Source organism: Callospermophilus lateralis, chromosome 18 (assembly GCF_048772815.1).
Source record: "Callospermophilus lateralis isolate mCalLat2 chromosome 18, mCalLat2.hap1, whole genome shotgun sequence".
In the NCBI taxonomy this organism is placed as follows: domain Eukaryota; kingdom Metazoa; phylum Chordata; class Mammalia; order Rodentia; family Sciuridae; genus Callospermophilus; species Callospermophilus lateralis.
In genome coordinates, this window is record NC_135322.1 from 55,902,408 (window position 1) to 55,919,823 (window position 17,416).

The 17,416-nt window shown below is 42.3% G+C and overlaps 1 protein-coding gene across 1 annotated transcript; it reads left to right on the top strand.

Annotated features, from left to right (window-relative positions):
• Positions 1-4,471: 4,471 nt before the first annotated feature.
• Gabarapl2 (GABA type A receptor associated protein like 2) lies at positions 4,472-15,510 on the top strand. Its single transcript, XM_076838756.2, has 4 exons — positions 4,472-4,617; positions 4,968-5,023; positions 6,131-6,303; positions 14,903-15,510. Exons 1-4 carry the CDS (start codon positions 4,584-4,586, stop codon positions 15,009-15,011), a joined length of 372 nt encoding a protein of 123 aa, XP_076694871.1. The 5' UTR covers positions 4,472-4,583; the 3' UTR covers positions 15,012-15,510.
• The last annotated feature ends 1,906 nt before the right edge of the window (positions 15,511-17,416 follow it).

The following is a 17,416-nucleotide window of genomic DNA, read 5'->3' on the forward strand; positions in this document are numbered from 1 at the left end:
AATAAAATATTAAAAAGGGCTGGAGATGTGGCTCAGTGGTTAAATGCTGCTGAGTTTAATCCCTGGTGCCAAAAACCAACAACAAAAATGTGTATGGGCTGGAGTTGTAGCTCAGTGGTAGAGTGCCTGCCTAGTATGTGTGAGGCTATGAGGCACTGGGTTTGATTCTCAGCACTGCATATAAATAAGTAAAATAAAATAAATATTTTTGACAACTAAAAAATAGTTTTAAAAAACCAAACTGTTAGCTAATTCTGTAGTATGATTCTGACATTATATTGTGTCTATACTTTTTTGTTTGTTTGTTTGGGGACAGTGGAGTTTGAACCCAGGCCCTCAAGCATTCAAAACAAGTGATACACTACTAAGCTACATTCCTAACCTGTATCAGTTCTTTAAGGATGACTTTCATTTATTTAAATAAGCACTAAAAGAAGGGTCCTTTGGAAAAGATGGATCTAATATACTGTAGATAATTTACTGCTGAGATACAGGGAAGTGACTGATAAGAAACGAGGAACAGAGGTGTATAAAGTGCCTCAGCTCTCCTGAGATGCCATGAACTTTTCAGAAGTAATTAGTAATAATGGATGCTAACAGATACTCTGCTTCCATGATTTGAAGAAGCTAGTCTTTGTGGTTTTATTAAAAAAATTTTTTTTCTAGTACTGGGGATTGAACCCAGGGGTGTCTACCACTGAGCTACATTTCCAGGCCTCTTTATTTTTATTATTATTATTATCTTTTTTTTTAAACAATTGACTTTATTTATTTTTTAATATTTGGCAGACACAACATCTTTGTTTGTATGTGGTGCTGAGGATCGAAACCGGGCCGCACGCATGCCAGGCGAGCGCGCTACCGCTTGAGCCACATCTCCAGCCCTATTATTATTATCTTGAGACAGGGAGGGTCTCACTAAGTTTCCAAGGCTGGCCTTTAACTTGTGATTCTCCAGCTTCAGCCTTTCAAGCTGTTGGGATTACAAGCATGCTCCATTGTGCTCAGCTGCTCTAAATTCAATTCTTTGAGAGTATTAAATTTAGAAAATGCTAAAGATCTGTGTATACTGCCATTTTTTCCATATATTCATGATGGAAAACTGACTTCTCATTTTCCATTTCCATAATGCTCTTGTGTTTCATACAGTTATCTCCAAAGGAGCTCATTCTCATAAAACTACACATTTTAGTCCTATTCCTCTCCTTTACAGAGCTTTTATTCAGTCTTTCTAGTCAACTTAGAACTCCTGAATATTTGCTTCAAGGCTTCCAAACATTTATTTTACTTTGGTATTTATATCACTTTCCATTTTCTTCCAACCCCAGGCTTTGTTTTGTTTTTATTTTTGTCTTTTGTTTTTGGCATTGAGGATTGAGCCCAGAGGTGCTTTACCACTATATACATACATCCCCAGTCCTTTTTATTTTATTTTGAGCATGTATCTCACTAAATTGCTGAGGCTGATCTCAAATTTGCAATCCTCCTGCCTCAGTCTCCTGATTTGCTGGGATTACAGGTGTGTGTGCCACCACACCTAGTCCCAGCCTTTTAAAAAAAATTTTTAGTTGTCAATGGACTTTTATTTTATTTATTTATATGTGGGGCTGAGAATCGAACCCAGAGCCTCGCACATGATAGGCAGGCACTCTGCCACTGAGACACAGCTCCAGCCCCCCCCCCCAGCCTTTGTTTTTAACTGGAAAGTTTACCTTTGAAAAATATATCCTTCTCTTTGCATCAGAAGATTCACATTCTCTGTGAAGTCCTCTCTTGCTTAGCCCCACCTGGTTTTGTGCTGGCCCTATTGTCCTAGTTATCCTTCAGAATCTATGTTCAAATGCCTCTCCAATATTTGAAACTCATCCTGTGAGTTTTTACAGGTCTGTTAATGTGTCATTGCATGTGTCTATTATCCTATTTCTCCTTCTGATTCATCTCCTCAACTAACCACCTCCTCTAGGAATGCATCCAAGGACCTTAGAACAGTCAACAGCTAAATACAATGACCCAACAGCTAAATACAATGACCCAATAAAGAAGATGATGGATGCATATTAAGGCAGATCATACAAGCCAATTACAATGGTGAACTGAAAAAAAGATATCAAAAAAGCACATGAGGAAAGTACATCATTGGGATATTAGGAGATAAGCCTATGAGTTGATGAGCAGTGGATCTTTTCCCTGAGAAGTATACTTAGTGTTTACACATTGCCTGCTTGGACTAGGGCACAATGACCAGCTGTGTAAAGGGAAGCAAGGGGCCTTGAATCCAATCCTTTTTCTTTTTTGGCAGGTAGGGGTGGAGGGAGGCAGTACTGGGGCACTTTACCACTGAGCTACATCCCAGTCCTTTTTATTTTTTGAGACAAGGTGAGACAGGTTAAGTAGCCCTCGCTTCAATTCCCAGCTACACACACACACACACACACACACACGTTATATATACACATGTGTATATGTGTGTGTGTGTATACCCAAATATGTATCTCCCGAATGCAACTGTTTTCCATCACCTCCACAGACACCATTTTTATCTAATTCAGTGTTATTTTCCACCTGAATTATTACAATCTACTCTTAATGATTTCCCTGCTTCTACCCTCATTTCCCTACCACCTCTCACTATTTACACAGAAACTAGTCTGATTTTTTTAAAAAATACTTTTTTAGTTGTCAATGGACTTTACTTATTTACATGCAGTGCTGAGAATTGAACCCAGTGCCTCATACAGGCTAGGCAAGGGTCTACCATTGAGCCACAATTCCAGCCCTTTTTTGTCATTTTTGGTGCCAGGGATTGAACCCATAGCCTTGTACATGCTAAACATGCATTCTACCAGTGAGCTTAATTCTATTTATCTTAGCCCTGATTATTTTAAAAGGTCCCAATGTGTTTGTTACAATTCTGTTTAAACCCCTTTACTCACTTCTCATCTCATTCGAGTAAAATCCAAAGTTCTTTGCATGGAATTCATAGTGCCACACACATTGGTATCTTTGATCTCATCTCCTGACACACTTGTTATTCAGCTCCAGTCATGGGAGTTCTTCACATTCCTGGTGTATTCCAACTACTTTATCTAATTAGCATTCTATCCCACCATCACTCTCCAGCAACCTACCAGGTTCTATTTTTCTAAATAGCACCTATCATTACCTGACATTTATTTTTTGTCTTATCCCATTAGAATACAAATCCCATGACAGCAAGGGTGTTGTGTGTTTTGCTCACTGTTTTTCCCCAGCCTCTGGAACAGTGTACTTGTATGCAACGATACCATTTCAAAGCATGAAATTCAAGGAATTTTTCACTCCATTAAACAAAAATCTATTCTGGTTGCTCCAAATCACAATCTTAAAATAACAAAAATACTTTTAGAATGAAGCTAGATTCCACAGCACCCATCAGGAATTTCAGCTACAGGGAATGATGAATTACAGTGCTCAGACATACAGGCCTGATAGATGCATCAGAATCACAAGCATGTGACAGAGGTCATGTGTGTAATTATGTGAATATTCTTGTTACATGTTCACTAGTTCATAAACAGATGGTGACCCAGACCAGACTTCCTTGATGACTCTGCTTGGTAAAAAGGTATTACATCACTGATTGGAGAACCTCAAGGATATGCCTAGGCAGGTGACACACATGCTGAGTCCAGATGTGATTGGTAAGTCACTCCCACTGCCAGACAGGCAACTTGTCTCATGTCCAGTTCTCAGAGGAATTCTCCAAGTCTAAGGATGAACATTCTTTGCCTCTGTCAGTTAAGGATAAGGGCTTTCTGTGATCAGTGATGTTACACCACTAAAATGCATATTTGTCAATGAATTCCACTACTATGTATAAAGCACCAATACAAATTAATTAAAAATGCGTATTGTTATAGCTTTCCTAGATGTTTATTCAAATTCTTACTCATGAATTAAGGAAAGAAATGGGATTTGTTTAAATCAATGTCTAGGTCCAGGGCAACCTATTATGCACTCTCCAATAATGGACCCCGGGTGGTCATCAGTAGCCCTCCACACACAGTGCTCACGAACTAGTCTCCTCCAAATATTAAGCCCCCGACCTGTCACCAATCCAAAAAATATTCCCCAAACATTTCCCTTGTCATCGACAGTCACTAGAAACCTCTTCTGTCATTAATAACCCCAATACACAGTCACCAAAGCCACTTCTCCCAAAAATACCCCTTTCTATAAGTGCCCTATATTATCAGTCTCATTCTTTCCGGAACCCCACGGCCCCGACACCACACTCCTGTCCACCCCTAGCCGGCGTCCACAACATCACTCACGCACGCACCGGGTAGCCACCATCCAGATTTCACCTTCCCCACCCTCCCGCAGCTCCTCGGCCCCGCCCCCTGAGAGGGCCCCGCCCCCAGGTGAGGCGCCCTATCGAATGGCGCCGGAAGCCCCGCCCCGACCGGTTGCTAGGCTCTGGCAGCAGGAAGTCCCGCCTGTCGTGTAGTCGCCGCCAGCGCCGCCGCCGTCGTTGTTGTTGTGGTCGGTTCGCTCAACTCCGCGGCTCCGAGAGCCGGGTTCGTCCCCTCCCCGCCGCCGCCATGAAGTGGATGTTCAAGGAGGACCACTCGCTGGGTAAGCAGTCGGCCGCCTGCCCAGCGGCAGGGGACCGGAGCGGCGGGGGAGCCCCCTCCCCCACCGGGCCGCTCTGGGCCAGGGCGGGCGGGGCAGATGCCGCGCTCCGGGCTCGGGTCGCCAAGGCCCTGCCACCTCCCCATCCCCGGGCCCTTCACTGCCCGGTTGCCACCTCCGCGGGTTCTTCCGGGAACTAGGGGACGAAGGACTGCGGCTGTGGGGACGCCACATCAGGGCCCGGGGTGTGCACGGGTCGCTGGGGGGGAAGGGCGGAGGAGGGACAGCGGCCCGGGAACCGAGGACCTGCCGGCGGGCAGGCGCGACGTCAGCTCGGTGTGTTTCTCTCACAGAACATAGATGCGTGGAATCCGCGAAGATCCGAGCGAAGTATCCTGACCGGGTTCCAGTGAGTGTTTGGACCCTCGCCCTCCCACCCCACTGTCACCTGTGTGGTCGAGGAGCCGTGATAGGGCCTTAGGCCATTCAACAGTTGACAAGTTGGGGTTCCAGTCCCTGTAGCAGAAGGGCCAGTCTGGGTCAGGGCGGCGGCGGCCAGGGAGTAAGGGGCTAGGGCTGGTGCTGTTCAGGTGCTTCAGTGCTGAATCTCCCGATCTAGGCCAGTGAGCTGTCTGCAGTCTCTGGGCTCCCTCGCCAATTATGTAAGGAACGATGTTCTAGGACAGGGCAACAGGTCACTGCCACTTTGGGAATGGTGGTGGAGACTGTCACTTTAGTCTTGGAAGTGATACTTTAGTCCCAGGACCTTCATCTTTAACTTTGAACCTCTATCTTTACTAGCTTCTTTTCTTCACCCTGACCCTGTCATCATGCCTGACCAAAAAAAAAAAAAAAAAAAAAATCTGAAATTTTTTTCCCTTTAATCAATAATACAAATGATCTGATATTTCATGGGGTAGGGGGATAGTTTCTATTATCCTTATTGATTTTCAAGGGACATCGTGGTCTGTTATTATAGTTCTTTGCTTGTAATCGATTCCTTTGGGGAGGGAGCTGGAGGGGCAAATTCCAAACCTGTTCAGAGAGAAGTAACAGCCCATATGAACAGCTTTATTCTTGACTGGCTGGGATTGCCAAGCATGTTATAAGTCCATTCATTCTTGTTTCCTGTGTTCCTTGGGATCTTACTTCTCCAGTAATGAGGGTCCATTCTGGGGTACTAGAGTAAGAGGCCATTGGAGAAACCCTCACCAGATTTTCTTGTGTCTGCCTGGATAAAATGTTGAAAAGCTTAGTAGCTGTATTTCTCTTTCAAATGCTGAGATCAGGGGTGAGAGAGATAATTGACCACAGAAAAGCACTTAGGTTTTCCCTATAACACAGTTATATTGGTTCTTAGCCTCCAGAGTGTGGCTTATTAAGTCATGGGCATATTTTCTCATGCTATGCAGTTTCCCACCCACATCCCTGCCCACACTGTTCATCACCTCCCTGACAGTGTAAGGCCAGAGCCTCATTTAGGAAATCCAGTCTTGACCTCTTCTTACTTTTCCAGGTGATTGTGGAAAAAGTCTCTGGCTCTCAGATTGTTGACATTGACAAACGGAAGTACTTGGTTCCATCTGACATCACTGTGGCCCAGTTCATGTGGATCATCAGGAAAAGGATCCAGCTTCCTTCTGAAAAGGCAATCTTCTTGTTTGTGGATAAGACAGTCCCACAGTCCAGGTGAGAGATGTTTACTAGATGAGCCCTCTGGTATTAGACATCTCTTTGGCTGCTTATTGAACTCAAAACTTTGGAGGTCCGAAAACTCTAGGGGTCCTGACCCTGCAAATGTGGAGCCACGACCATAGCTCCAGGAAAATAATAAAGGGCTGAAATACTTTTGAGTGAACTTTGGCTCAAGAAAATAAGACAAGGTTGGACTTTAAAAGAAAATGTTTTAGCTTCAGATCCCCTTACTCAGGTTTAAGCCACAGATAGAATTTAGGCCTGAAATGAGGTTTTCTGCTAATGGTTCCTGAAAGCAGCACTGTTGCTCTCCACTGGAAGCTTATGGGCCCTCCTGAGGCTCAGCTTCAGTTAATAATGTGCTTGCTACAAAAGTCTGCTCTTTGCCATTGTGAGTCAGTATCTGCCTGATCCTTAAGTCTGATAAAATAGCTGCTGTCCAGTTAAGGACTCTGAAGTCCCTTCACAGACCTACACTACCTTTGTCAGCTTAATTGTTGTGCTGCCTGTTGACACCTGAATCTAGACAGGAGCACTGTAATTTCTCTCTTCAGTGTAGTTGACAATTCAGCTTTAGTCCCCTGTGAAAAATGGACAGGCTCAGTTTGAATCTTTGGTCAGTCCTTTCCTAGTACTGATTGGGCACTTCTGAGCTCAGAATTAGATTCTGGCCCCCTCAGTGTAAATTCCTGGTCACATCTTAGTGACTCAAACTAGGTTTCATGTTACCACCCAAAAGTAAACTTCTAAAAGCTAAGGTTTCATGCCTATAATTCCATGACTTGAGAGGCTGAGACAGGGGGATCCCAAGGTTGAGGTCAGCCTGGGCAACTTAGTAAGACACTGTCTTGAAGTAAAATAAGGAGAGCTAGGGATTCAATGGTAGAGCACTTGCCTAGCACACATGAGACCCTGGGTTTAGTCCCCAGTATTGTAATCAATCAGTCAATCAATAGTTAAGGTGTTCATCAGCCCTGGGAACTAGCCAGAATATGTTCCTGTTAAATTCTTAAAAGCTCCAGAAGAGGCCTGAGCCGAATTCCAGACCTTATTTTTACTAAAGGTGAAAAACTGGTATTCTTTGGTCTGATTGCTGCTTTCACAGTCTCTACCACCTCCACTTCCTGTTGTGTGTTAGCAAGGCGGGGCAGGAAAGAAATGAAAGGCACTGCTCTTTGAGTGCCTTGGTCTGCTATTGCTGTAGCTCTGGAAGCTGTGGTGGTGTTTCTAGTAGTGATCTTGTCACTGTTGGGATCTTGTAGCCTCTCTTTATAGGCCTCTGAGCAGTGTGTTAGCAGGGGAGGAGACCTTAGGCCCCTGAGGTTACTCTCAGCTTCCCTTAAGGTGGTGGAGGAGGAAAATCTTATTTCATACCACCTGGAACTTATAGAGCCTTGACAATCCTATTTTCCTTCTTCCTGGAGGTGGTGGTAGCTTAGTGGGAGGAAGTAGATGACTAGGATCTATGGCATTGAGTTTATTTTTCTCCATGCTGATCTTCTGATACTCCTTGAGGAAATGAAGCAGACTTTTGGAAACATTATTTCTCTGATGGTGCCATGGTAATCTAGCAATTAAAATGGCTGTAGATTTTATGAGCTACCCCTTTTTTATTATCCCTGAGATATAAATAGAGTTGGAAATGAAAAGTGATTCTCAGGTCAGGAGAGGTTGCTTCAGGGCCATTTTCTCTCCAAGCCCCATTTGCCTTTTCAGTCTGGGAGAATCCTTCCTAAAGTAGATTACATGTGACCCAAATCTGGATTTTTATTTGCAGTACTGAGGATTGAACCCTTGAACCTGGAATGCTCTACCACTATACCCCGAGTCCTTATTGTTTTTATTTTTCAAATTTTGAGACATATGGGGCTGGAGACATAGTTCAGTTGGTTGAGTGCTTGGCTCCCATGCACAAGGCCCTGGGTTCAATCCCCAGCACCACAAAAAAAAAAAAAAAAAAAAATTGAAACGTAGTCTCACTAAGTTGCTAAGGCTGGCCTCAAACTTGCCTCAGACTACTGAGTTGCTTGGACTGTAGGCATGCCCATCATGCCTAGCAACAAAGAGGAATTTTAGAACTCAAATCCTCACTCTTCAGGATGTAGAAAAAGAACATCAGCTGGGGCCCCTCTGTCCAGGTCCATAGCACTTTTGGGTACAGTTAATGATATCTTGTCCCACAATTTATGTAGCCATTCTTTGTTCATCTTGGAGTTTTATTCTTTTTTTTTCCTTTTTTGTATTGGGGATTGAACCTAGGGATGCTTAATTACTCAGCTACATCCCCAGCCCTTTTATTTATTTTTTATTTTGAAACCAGGTCTTGCTAAGTTGCTTAGGGTCTTGCTAAATTGCTTAGGCTGGCCTTGAACTTGGATCCTACTGCCTCAGTCTCACAGTCTGGGATTATAGACTTTTGCCACCACACCCAGCTTATCTTGGAGTTTTATTCTTTTTTTTTTGTAGATGGATGGCATCGTTTTTTAATTTATTTTTTTAATGTGGTGCTGAGGATTGAACCCAGTGCCTCACACACATGCTAGGCAAGCTCTGTGCCACTGAGCTACAGCCCCAGCCCTGGAGTTTTACTCTTAAAACCAAATTTGTTTATAAACAAAAAAGGCATGTGACACCATCAGGCCTTATGCAAATGTAATCGCCCATAGCAACACAAATGAAAGTGCTTCGGGGTCTCCTTAAAGCTGATGTGTGACTCAGCTTCACCATCTTCTCCCCAGAACAATTGAACAGCCTCCTCTTTAGTCTTTTCCAGCCTCCTTGGGGAAGCCTGGAGTCTCCTTTAACCTTCACCCAGTGCTTGCAGCCTGCAGAGAGTAGCTGGGGAAATCAGAACATACAGAGGATGCATCAGGCCTGCAGGAGCTCTTCTCGCATAATTGACAGGTCTGCACAGGAATCACTTATGCCTGAGGCTGAAGAAGTAACTTCAGTTATTTTTGCCTTGAGGTTTCATTATAGTTTAGAATAATTAGAGTTAAATAGAGACTGGTTTATCCCTAGGAGTTTTACTTTCTTAATTCTTTCTGAATTCTTGTTTTTTTTTTTTTTTTTTTTTTAAACAAATGGGGGAATCTCACTTTCCTTTTTCACTTAGCAGTGGAAAGCTGAATTTTCAGTTTAGGTACCTGTATCAGGAATCAGGGCAAAAACAGAAAGGGAACTAACTTGATGCAGACAGAACTGACAAAGAACATAAGTTTCCCAGCCATGGGTTTAGCGGGGAACCCAGATCTGGCAATGGTCTTGTATCTTTAGAGCACAGACAGGAATCATCTTCTTTTTTTGGTGGGGGAAGAGATTGCCAGGGATTGAACTCGGGAGCACTCAACATCTCCAGCCCTATTTTTTGTATTTTATTTAGAGACAGGGTCTCACTGAGTTGCTTAGCACCTTGCCATTGCTGAGGCTGGCTTTGAACCCGGTCCTCCTGCCTCAGCCTCCCTAGCCTCTGGGATTATAGGCATGCACCACCATGGCAGCTAGGAATCTTAATTCCCTGTTTAAAAATAGAAACAAAAGTCTGTTATTAAATATCTAAAATATTATAATTCGACATCACGAAACTGGTACTGTTAAAGATGATGGTGTCTTATGGTGCATCCTTTATTTAGAAATGAGCTTAAATTAGCAATTTTGGGGCTGGGGATAAAGTTCAGTTGGTAGAGTGCTTGCCTTGCATGAACAAGGCCCTTGGTTCAATCCCCAGCACAAAAAAAAAAAAAAAAAAAAATTAGCAATCTTGATCATTTCTGGGTAAATACCACAGGGTTTATTTCAGCAATGGAACAAGATCTGTTCATTTCAGAGAAAAATCTGATAAACAGGCATAACCTGAATTTCTTTATATTTTAGAATCTTGGGGATCTTTCAGAATGAATATATACATAGACATCCACATGTATATACAATCTATACACATATATATGTATGTAAATAATTAAAAAAAAAAACTTTCTAGTATTGAGAATTGAACCCAGAAATATTTTTACCAATGAACTACATCTCCAGTCCTTTTTTTGGTGGGGGGTAGGGGAGAACCAGGGATTAAACTCAGGGATGCTTAACCACTGAGCCACATCTCCAACCCCTTCTTATTTTTTATTTTCAGACAGAGTCTCACTAAGTTGCTTAGGGACTCACTAAGTTCCTGAGGCTGGCTTTGGACTTGGAATCCTTCTGTCTCAGCCTCCTGAGTTGCTGGGATTATAGACATGTGCCACCATGCTTGGCCTTTTTTTTTTTTTTTTTTAATGTTTTATTTTGAGACAGGCGCTCCCTAAGTTACCTAGACAGGTCTTGAACTTGCCATCCTCCATCCTCAGCCTCCTTTAGCTGGGATTACAGGTGTGTGTCACCATTCCTGACTCTTCAGGGCCATATGAACGTTTCCTTTCATTACGTTTCCAATTTCCATAGTAGTGGTTACTGTCCTCTATCTTTATCCCACCTATCCTCCTGCTGAGAAATAAGTCCAGGTCCAGTGAAAGGACATGGGTTCCTCAGCAGATGGCTGGCCAGTGTGTTTCTCAGTCCAGCCAGTTTATGAGTCAGCCTGAATCGCAGCCTCTGTGAGCTGCCCTTGATCTGGGGCTGACAGCAGGTTTCACATGGATTCAGCACTCATAGATCAGCCTCCCTCAATTCGTAAGGCTGTTGAGTAGCATAAAACTAATGTTTGAGGCTGGGGATGTTACTCGGTGGTAGGGCGCTTGCCTAGTGGGTATGAGTCCCCGAGTTAAATCCCCAGCACTGTAAAACAAAACAAAAATTAATGTTTACTTTCAGGAGCATGGCCATTTTTGGATGTGGATCTTGCTGAAACTTGCCCTTTTTTGTTGGTTAATTCCTCCAGTGCAGAAGTAGTTTTGCCTGGGTCTGTGTGATCCTGAATAGAGGAGTGGGGAACAAAGTTTTAGGAAAAAATTTAGGTTCATCTTACTCAGTACTTCAGGGTCCTACCTCACCTTAGATTGGCCGCATGTCTTCTATTTGTCATTATCTTTTCTTGTTTCTTTCCTCATCAGACTTAGAAGGTGGCAGTGCCCCTGACATCCAGGCAGCATCCTTCTCAGATGTGTGTATGAAGTACTTGATGACACAGCATTAGGCATGCATACGCGGGACTGGAGGTTACCTTTGGGTGTCTTCTAAGCCACCTCCCACTAACTTGAGCAGGAAGCCTTGGAGTTGCAGTGCTGCTTGTGAGATGTTCCACCACCTAGCTGGTCTGGGTAGCGTAGCTGGGCAGAAGCATTAGAGTTGCCTCTATGCTTCGGGGTTCTCGGCCATTCCAAACAATTCAGTGCTTGTGGCTCAGGCCTCTGGATTTTGAGAGGGGAGCTCATTCCCTGAGAGGCTTATGGAATGTGTTCTAAACCAACATACCAGCCTTCTGCTATACAGACTACCTGCTGAGTAAGGTTACATTTTGCCCCCCTGTACTTCCACTTGAATGCACTTTTAATGGGTCTTTAAACAATTTTTTTTTTTTTTTAACTCTGTTTGTGGTCCAGCAATTTTTGGCTCCTGCCAAGTTATTCTGACATTGCATGAGTGTGGTCCAGTCCCGAAACGGCTATTTTCAAGTCATTTGACCATACCAATGTGCCATGGCAGCCACTGAAGCCTTAAAATCAGGAAGTTATGTAGCATTGAGCACTGTCTGGTTATCAAGTTCCTTGCCCTACTATAAGGACACACTACTTTGCTGTCAACTGTATAGAACTTCCACATGATTCTTTGTGGGAAAAGAACAGGGTTGGACTGTACATTAGGTACAACCATTAGCTGTCACATTACAACATCAGAAAAGACATAAGTCTTTCCTTCTTAGAGGGAGCACAAGTTGATGATAAGAATGTTTCCTAGTTTTGTGACATATGGTGCATTATTTGACCTCTCTGTGCCTTAGTTTTCTTATCTTTGAACTGTGAATTGTGATAGCACTTGCTTTATAGGATTGTTATGAGGATCGAAGGACTTAACCTGTGTTATGTATTTGGAACAGTGTTTGGCCCATGCTTGCTGTTATAACTAGGATTTTTATCAGCCTCTGTTATTGCTTGGGCATGCTTAAACTGACAAACCCAAATTTTACTTAAAAGACAATGGAATCTCAAAGCAGAAAGAAGCAAAAGCCACATTTTTTTATGGGCCTCTACCCTGCCAGAAGTCAGGGCTGAGTCTCAGAACCTGCCTTAGTAGTGGTTCTGTAGTCATTGCTCACTGTGTGCACCATAGAGAGTCTGGGGTAGGCTGCTGGTATGTATGAAGTTCCGTGAGTATTTCTTATTTAGTAGTGGATTTAGAGTCATTGCACTAGGGCTTCTAACTTGCTAGGGAAAGAGCAGAACGTGGTCTCCCAAATGGAACCCAACTAAGTGCCAAGGGACGGTTGTCTTTATATTGCAGTGTCTGCTAACTGTGTTAACACATTCGGTGGTGGCAATGGTGAGATGTTACCACAGGCCTCATTTGTGGCACCCTGAACACTGACCATGTGGGGTAAAGAGAGTTGTGGCACTAGCTTTAATTGTTTTCTTAGTAGTCTCATCCTGAAGAGTCTCAAATAAAACTGGGTTTTCTCTCCAGGCATTCTGTCACTGGGTAAAAATCTGGGGAGGCTCAGCTGCATGTTCAAGCTCTTCTGCTGGTTGCTGGCTTTGTACTCACTTCCTGGTTTCCTACTCCCTGGTAATAAGGCTGGTAATAAGGCTACCCACAAAAGAATGTTTCTTTATTCTCAACCTGGCTGCATAAGGACTCATCTTTGGCATTTAAAAATGTGCTAATACCTGGGTCCCTCCTCCAGAGATTCTTAGTTGCCTGGGGTGGGGCTTGGGCAGGGAGATCTTTGTAAAGTTCCCCAGTGATTCTGATGTGCAGTCAAGGTGGAGACTGAGCACTGTAGGTGTTCTCATGAGCTGGATTCCTTCCTCTACCTACCTACGCCCGAGTCCTCACATGTTTTAGGGCATGCAGACCTCATATATGATTTGAAAATTTTCTAGTAGCTACAGTAAAGAAGTAGAAACAGGTGAAATTAATTTTAATAGTTTGACCCTAAATATCTAAAATTTTATCCTTTCAGCGTTAAATCAAAATTGAGATTATTTCACTTTCATACTAAGTCTTTGAAATCTTTGTTTTACACTTATAGTACATCCTAGTTCAGACAAGCCACATTTCAATTGCTGAATGTAGTCAGAGGCTGCTGTATTGAACAGCATCGATACAGGACATTTTTGTCACAGCAGACATTTTTATTAAACAGAGCTGTTCCAGGGAATTCTTATTTTACAAATTCCAGGTCAAGAGATCCTCACAGGGTCACTGTTCTTATTTTACGGGATGCTGGCAGCAGGCCATTTCATATTCATAGCCGTCCACCCCGCATTCTTAATAATCTTCCCACACAGTTGTCCCAAGCTTGAAAATGGTGCAGGAAGAATAGAAAAGGAGAAAACAAAATCCCCTTTTATAGATGCGCCTGAGTCTGTTTACATGTGGGTCCAGTCAGCCCACTAGCAGCAAAGCAGCAGGGGGTGGGGCTTCCATTGCTTTACCAGGTTGAAGCCTGGGACCCCTTTCTAATCAGGCTGCTCCCACACCTGGTTTACATGTTGAGACTTGTCAAGGCTGTTAACCTCAAATGTCTGAGGTGAGCTTTCAGACGAGCATCTTACTGCTGCTTCTAGTTACAGCATCATTTGTGGTCACACTCACGGTTAGCACGCATACGCCTCCTGCTGTCTCAGGTAGTAGGCACGAGGTCAAAACTTGCATGGTGTCGTGGGTGTTACTAGTCTCACTCTGGAGTTGGGATAACTCAGTTTCATGACAGAACTAGATTAGATTTCCACTGCAGTCTGTTTTATGGTCTAGGGAAAGCCAGCTTCCCACCCACACTTTTAGTTTAAGGAAACTCTTTATTTCGGGAGGGTATTTTAGAGCTTGGGCAGGCAGGCCTCTTTGGATCCTAGATACAGTGTGAGCTTTTTGCCTTATGTGTGAGGGGAGAAACTTCTCTTAGATGATGCTGACGCAGAGGTTTTGGGGACACAGAGGCTTTGGCTAGGAGCTTCCACAAGAGGAAGCTCCTACCTGTACCTACCATATTAAGACCAAGTTATAAATCTTCAAATAAACCAGCCTGGAGGAAAGAGCACAATATACTCTTTCTTACCAGGGTCCTTTACCCACACAGGAATGGTCTTTAGGCTCTTCATTTTGCTTAGTTTCCCCTACCCCTTGCCCTTGGCATTTAAAAAGAATTCAGGTGCTAACCAGCCTGGGCTCATTCAAGGAGCTGGCTTTTTAAAAGGATTTACTTACATAGTTCTGCTTCTGTACTGGAGGATGGAGAATTTAATTCTGGTTTTATCTACTGATTCCTAATTTGTTTTAATCTTTTCATGGCTCCATTTCCCTTCCATAAAACAGATTGCAGGTCACAGCAGATACTGATTATTTTTTACTATATGTCCCTAAAGATCAAGCCCTTTATCTTTGGGGTTTGCTCTCCTGACACCCAGACTCAATTTTCAATTATGTTTTTTATTTTTCTTTCAAGCCTAACTATGGTACAGCTTTACGAGAAGGAAAAAGATGAAGATGGATTCTTGTATGTGGCCTACAGCGGAGAGAACACTTTTGGCTTCCAAGGGCCAGTGCTGGGCTAGGCTCATCGTTCCTGCTTGTGGATCTTGTAAATAGCCGGCCATTTTCAGTTGTTCCAGAACCTCTTCACATAGAACTATTAGTGCATTTGTAACTGGATTTATTTCTTAATATATTGGAAAGTTTTGTTTCCCTAGACTAGTAAATTATCATACAGAGTTTTATTTTGAGTTTTTCTTTATGTGCACTGTCCTCATGGCTATATTCTCCAGAGAACTTGTTCCTCTGGGAATCATATTTAATGAAGATATTTCCATAATGAAGTGAGGTAGGTGTGGTATTAAAAGTGAAAGGGAAATAAATGATGCATTTAATCTGGATTATGTTTGAAGTGTTAGATGGCTAAGTATTAAAAGCATCCAAATTAAATCCTTAGCAATCAGAACACTTGCTTCACTAGATTCTGCCAACTGCCAATCATGTTGGACTGAGCTAATCTGTTCCTCTTTCTGAAACTATTAAGGTAAATAATTAACAATAAAATTTCCTCTTATAAAGGCATTTCAGTGTGACCATGTTCTTTATTCACCTTCATTTGAATGGGTCAGAGAAATGGTGCCTACTTTTGCCAGGCTGGGAAAAGGGCTTATGGGGCCCTAGCAGCCTAGTCTGGAAATGGAAGCAGTGTTTGGTATCAAAAGGGGACTTTTTTTTAAAGAATAGTTAATGTATTCACTATTGGTGCAGGTACCAGGGCTACATGAAAAGATAGGAATATGTTGCAAAGTCTTGTTTCCCCCACTGTTTTCTGACTTCTGCCCCTGATGGGAAACTAGTTTTACTGGCTTTTTTACTGGCATATTTCTTTTTTATTATTTTTTTAGTAGTATACTTAAATATGAATATATGTCCTTATTTTCTTACATTATAAATATATAGATATTGCTTTTTAAAAAAATATATTTATTTTTTAGCTGTAGTTGGACACAATACCTTTATTTATTTATTTTATGTGGTGCTAAGGATTGAACCCAGGGCCCTGAATCTGCCAGGTGAGCACTTTACCTCTCTGAGCCCAGCTCGACATTGCTCCCCTACCCCCAGTGCCATGGTTTGAACCCAGGGCCTTCCTTGCACATTCTAGGCAAGCACTCTACCACTGAGCTACATCACTAGTTCTTTTAAAATTTTATATTGAGACAGGTTCTCACTAAATTGGTGAGGCTGCCTCAGCCTCTCAAGTAACTGGAATTACAGGCATGAGCCACTCTCCTGGCTACATTGTTTTTTTCATTTAACATTGTAGCCTGGTGATCTTTCCATATCAAACCATATCAAATATACATACATCCTTTTGTTTTTTAACTTTTTCAATATATAAAATGTTGGGGATATGAAGTATCTAGAATTCTCACACACCCTATTTAAGTGTATGACACCATCACATTCAAAAGCAAGTTGCAAATATCTGGTAAAGTTCAATGTGTATATAATCCATGGCCTATCAAATTCCATTTCTATGTATATATTCTAGAAATAACCTCACAAAAACAAGAAATGTACATGAACACTGTGACCTCATTTTTATGGAAAAAAAAACACACAAAAAAACTAGAAATAAATGTTCATCAACAGGAAAATAGAGATAATAAGTGGCATACTCATACAAAGGAATACTATACAGCAGTTAAAATGAATGAACAAGAGCTGCAGATATGAAGATAAATCTACAAATCTCTAATGCTGATTAATGAAAAAAGCAAGACCAGAAGTTTTTAAATGTGCAAAAGAACTGTATATACTGCTTAATGATATAAACTTACGTAATACAAGTATAAACTGTGCAAAGGAATGAAACACCAAGTTCAGGATGGTGGTTACCACATGGAGAGAGGGGAATAGGGCTAGTGATGGGTGAATGTAGGGTTTTAAAAACACCTATCATGTTTCAGTTCTGAAAATAAAAACCTGAAGCAAATAGAGAAAAATAGTTTAGTTGGGTGGTGGGTATTTATTTTTTACATTGATGTTTGCAATATTTTGTAACTGTTTTTGGTTTAAGGTCCAACAGTGAGAACAGAGATAGGCCCCTTCTCAGAGGAGTGAATGCAGCTGGCTTTATTTCTTTTTTTCTATTTTTTTTAGTTGTAGATGGACACAACACCTGTATTTTTTTTTATGTGGTGGAAAAGCCAGTACCCTCCACACGCAAGGCGATCACTCTATCACTGAGCCCCAACCCCAGCCCCTATTTCTTATTTCCCCTTTATTTCTCAGTGCAAGAGAGGCTGGCTTCCAGATCTGCCACTTCCCTGGCCCTGTGTTTGTGGGGGTTACCAAAATAATCGCTCCATTGGACACTTTTTAAAGCTGTTATATTCCTTGCCTTTCTTTTAATGTTTAATTCTTTTAAAAGTTTAACCCAGGGGTGCTCTACCACTGAGCTACACCTTCAGCCCTTCTTTAT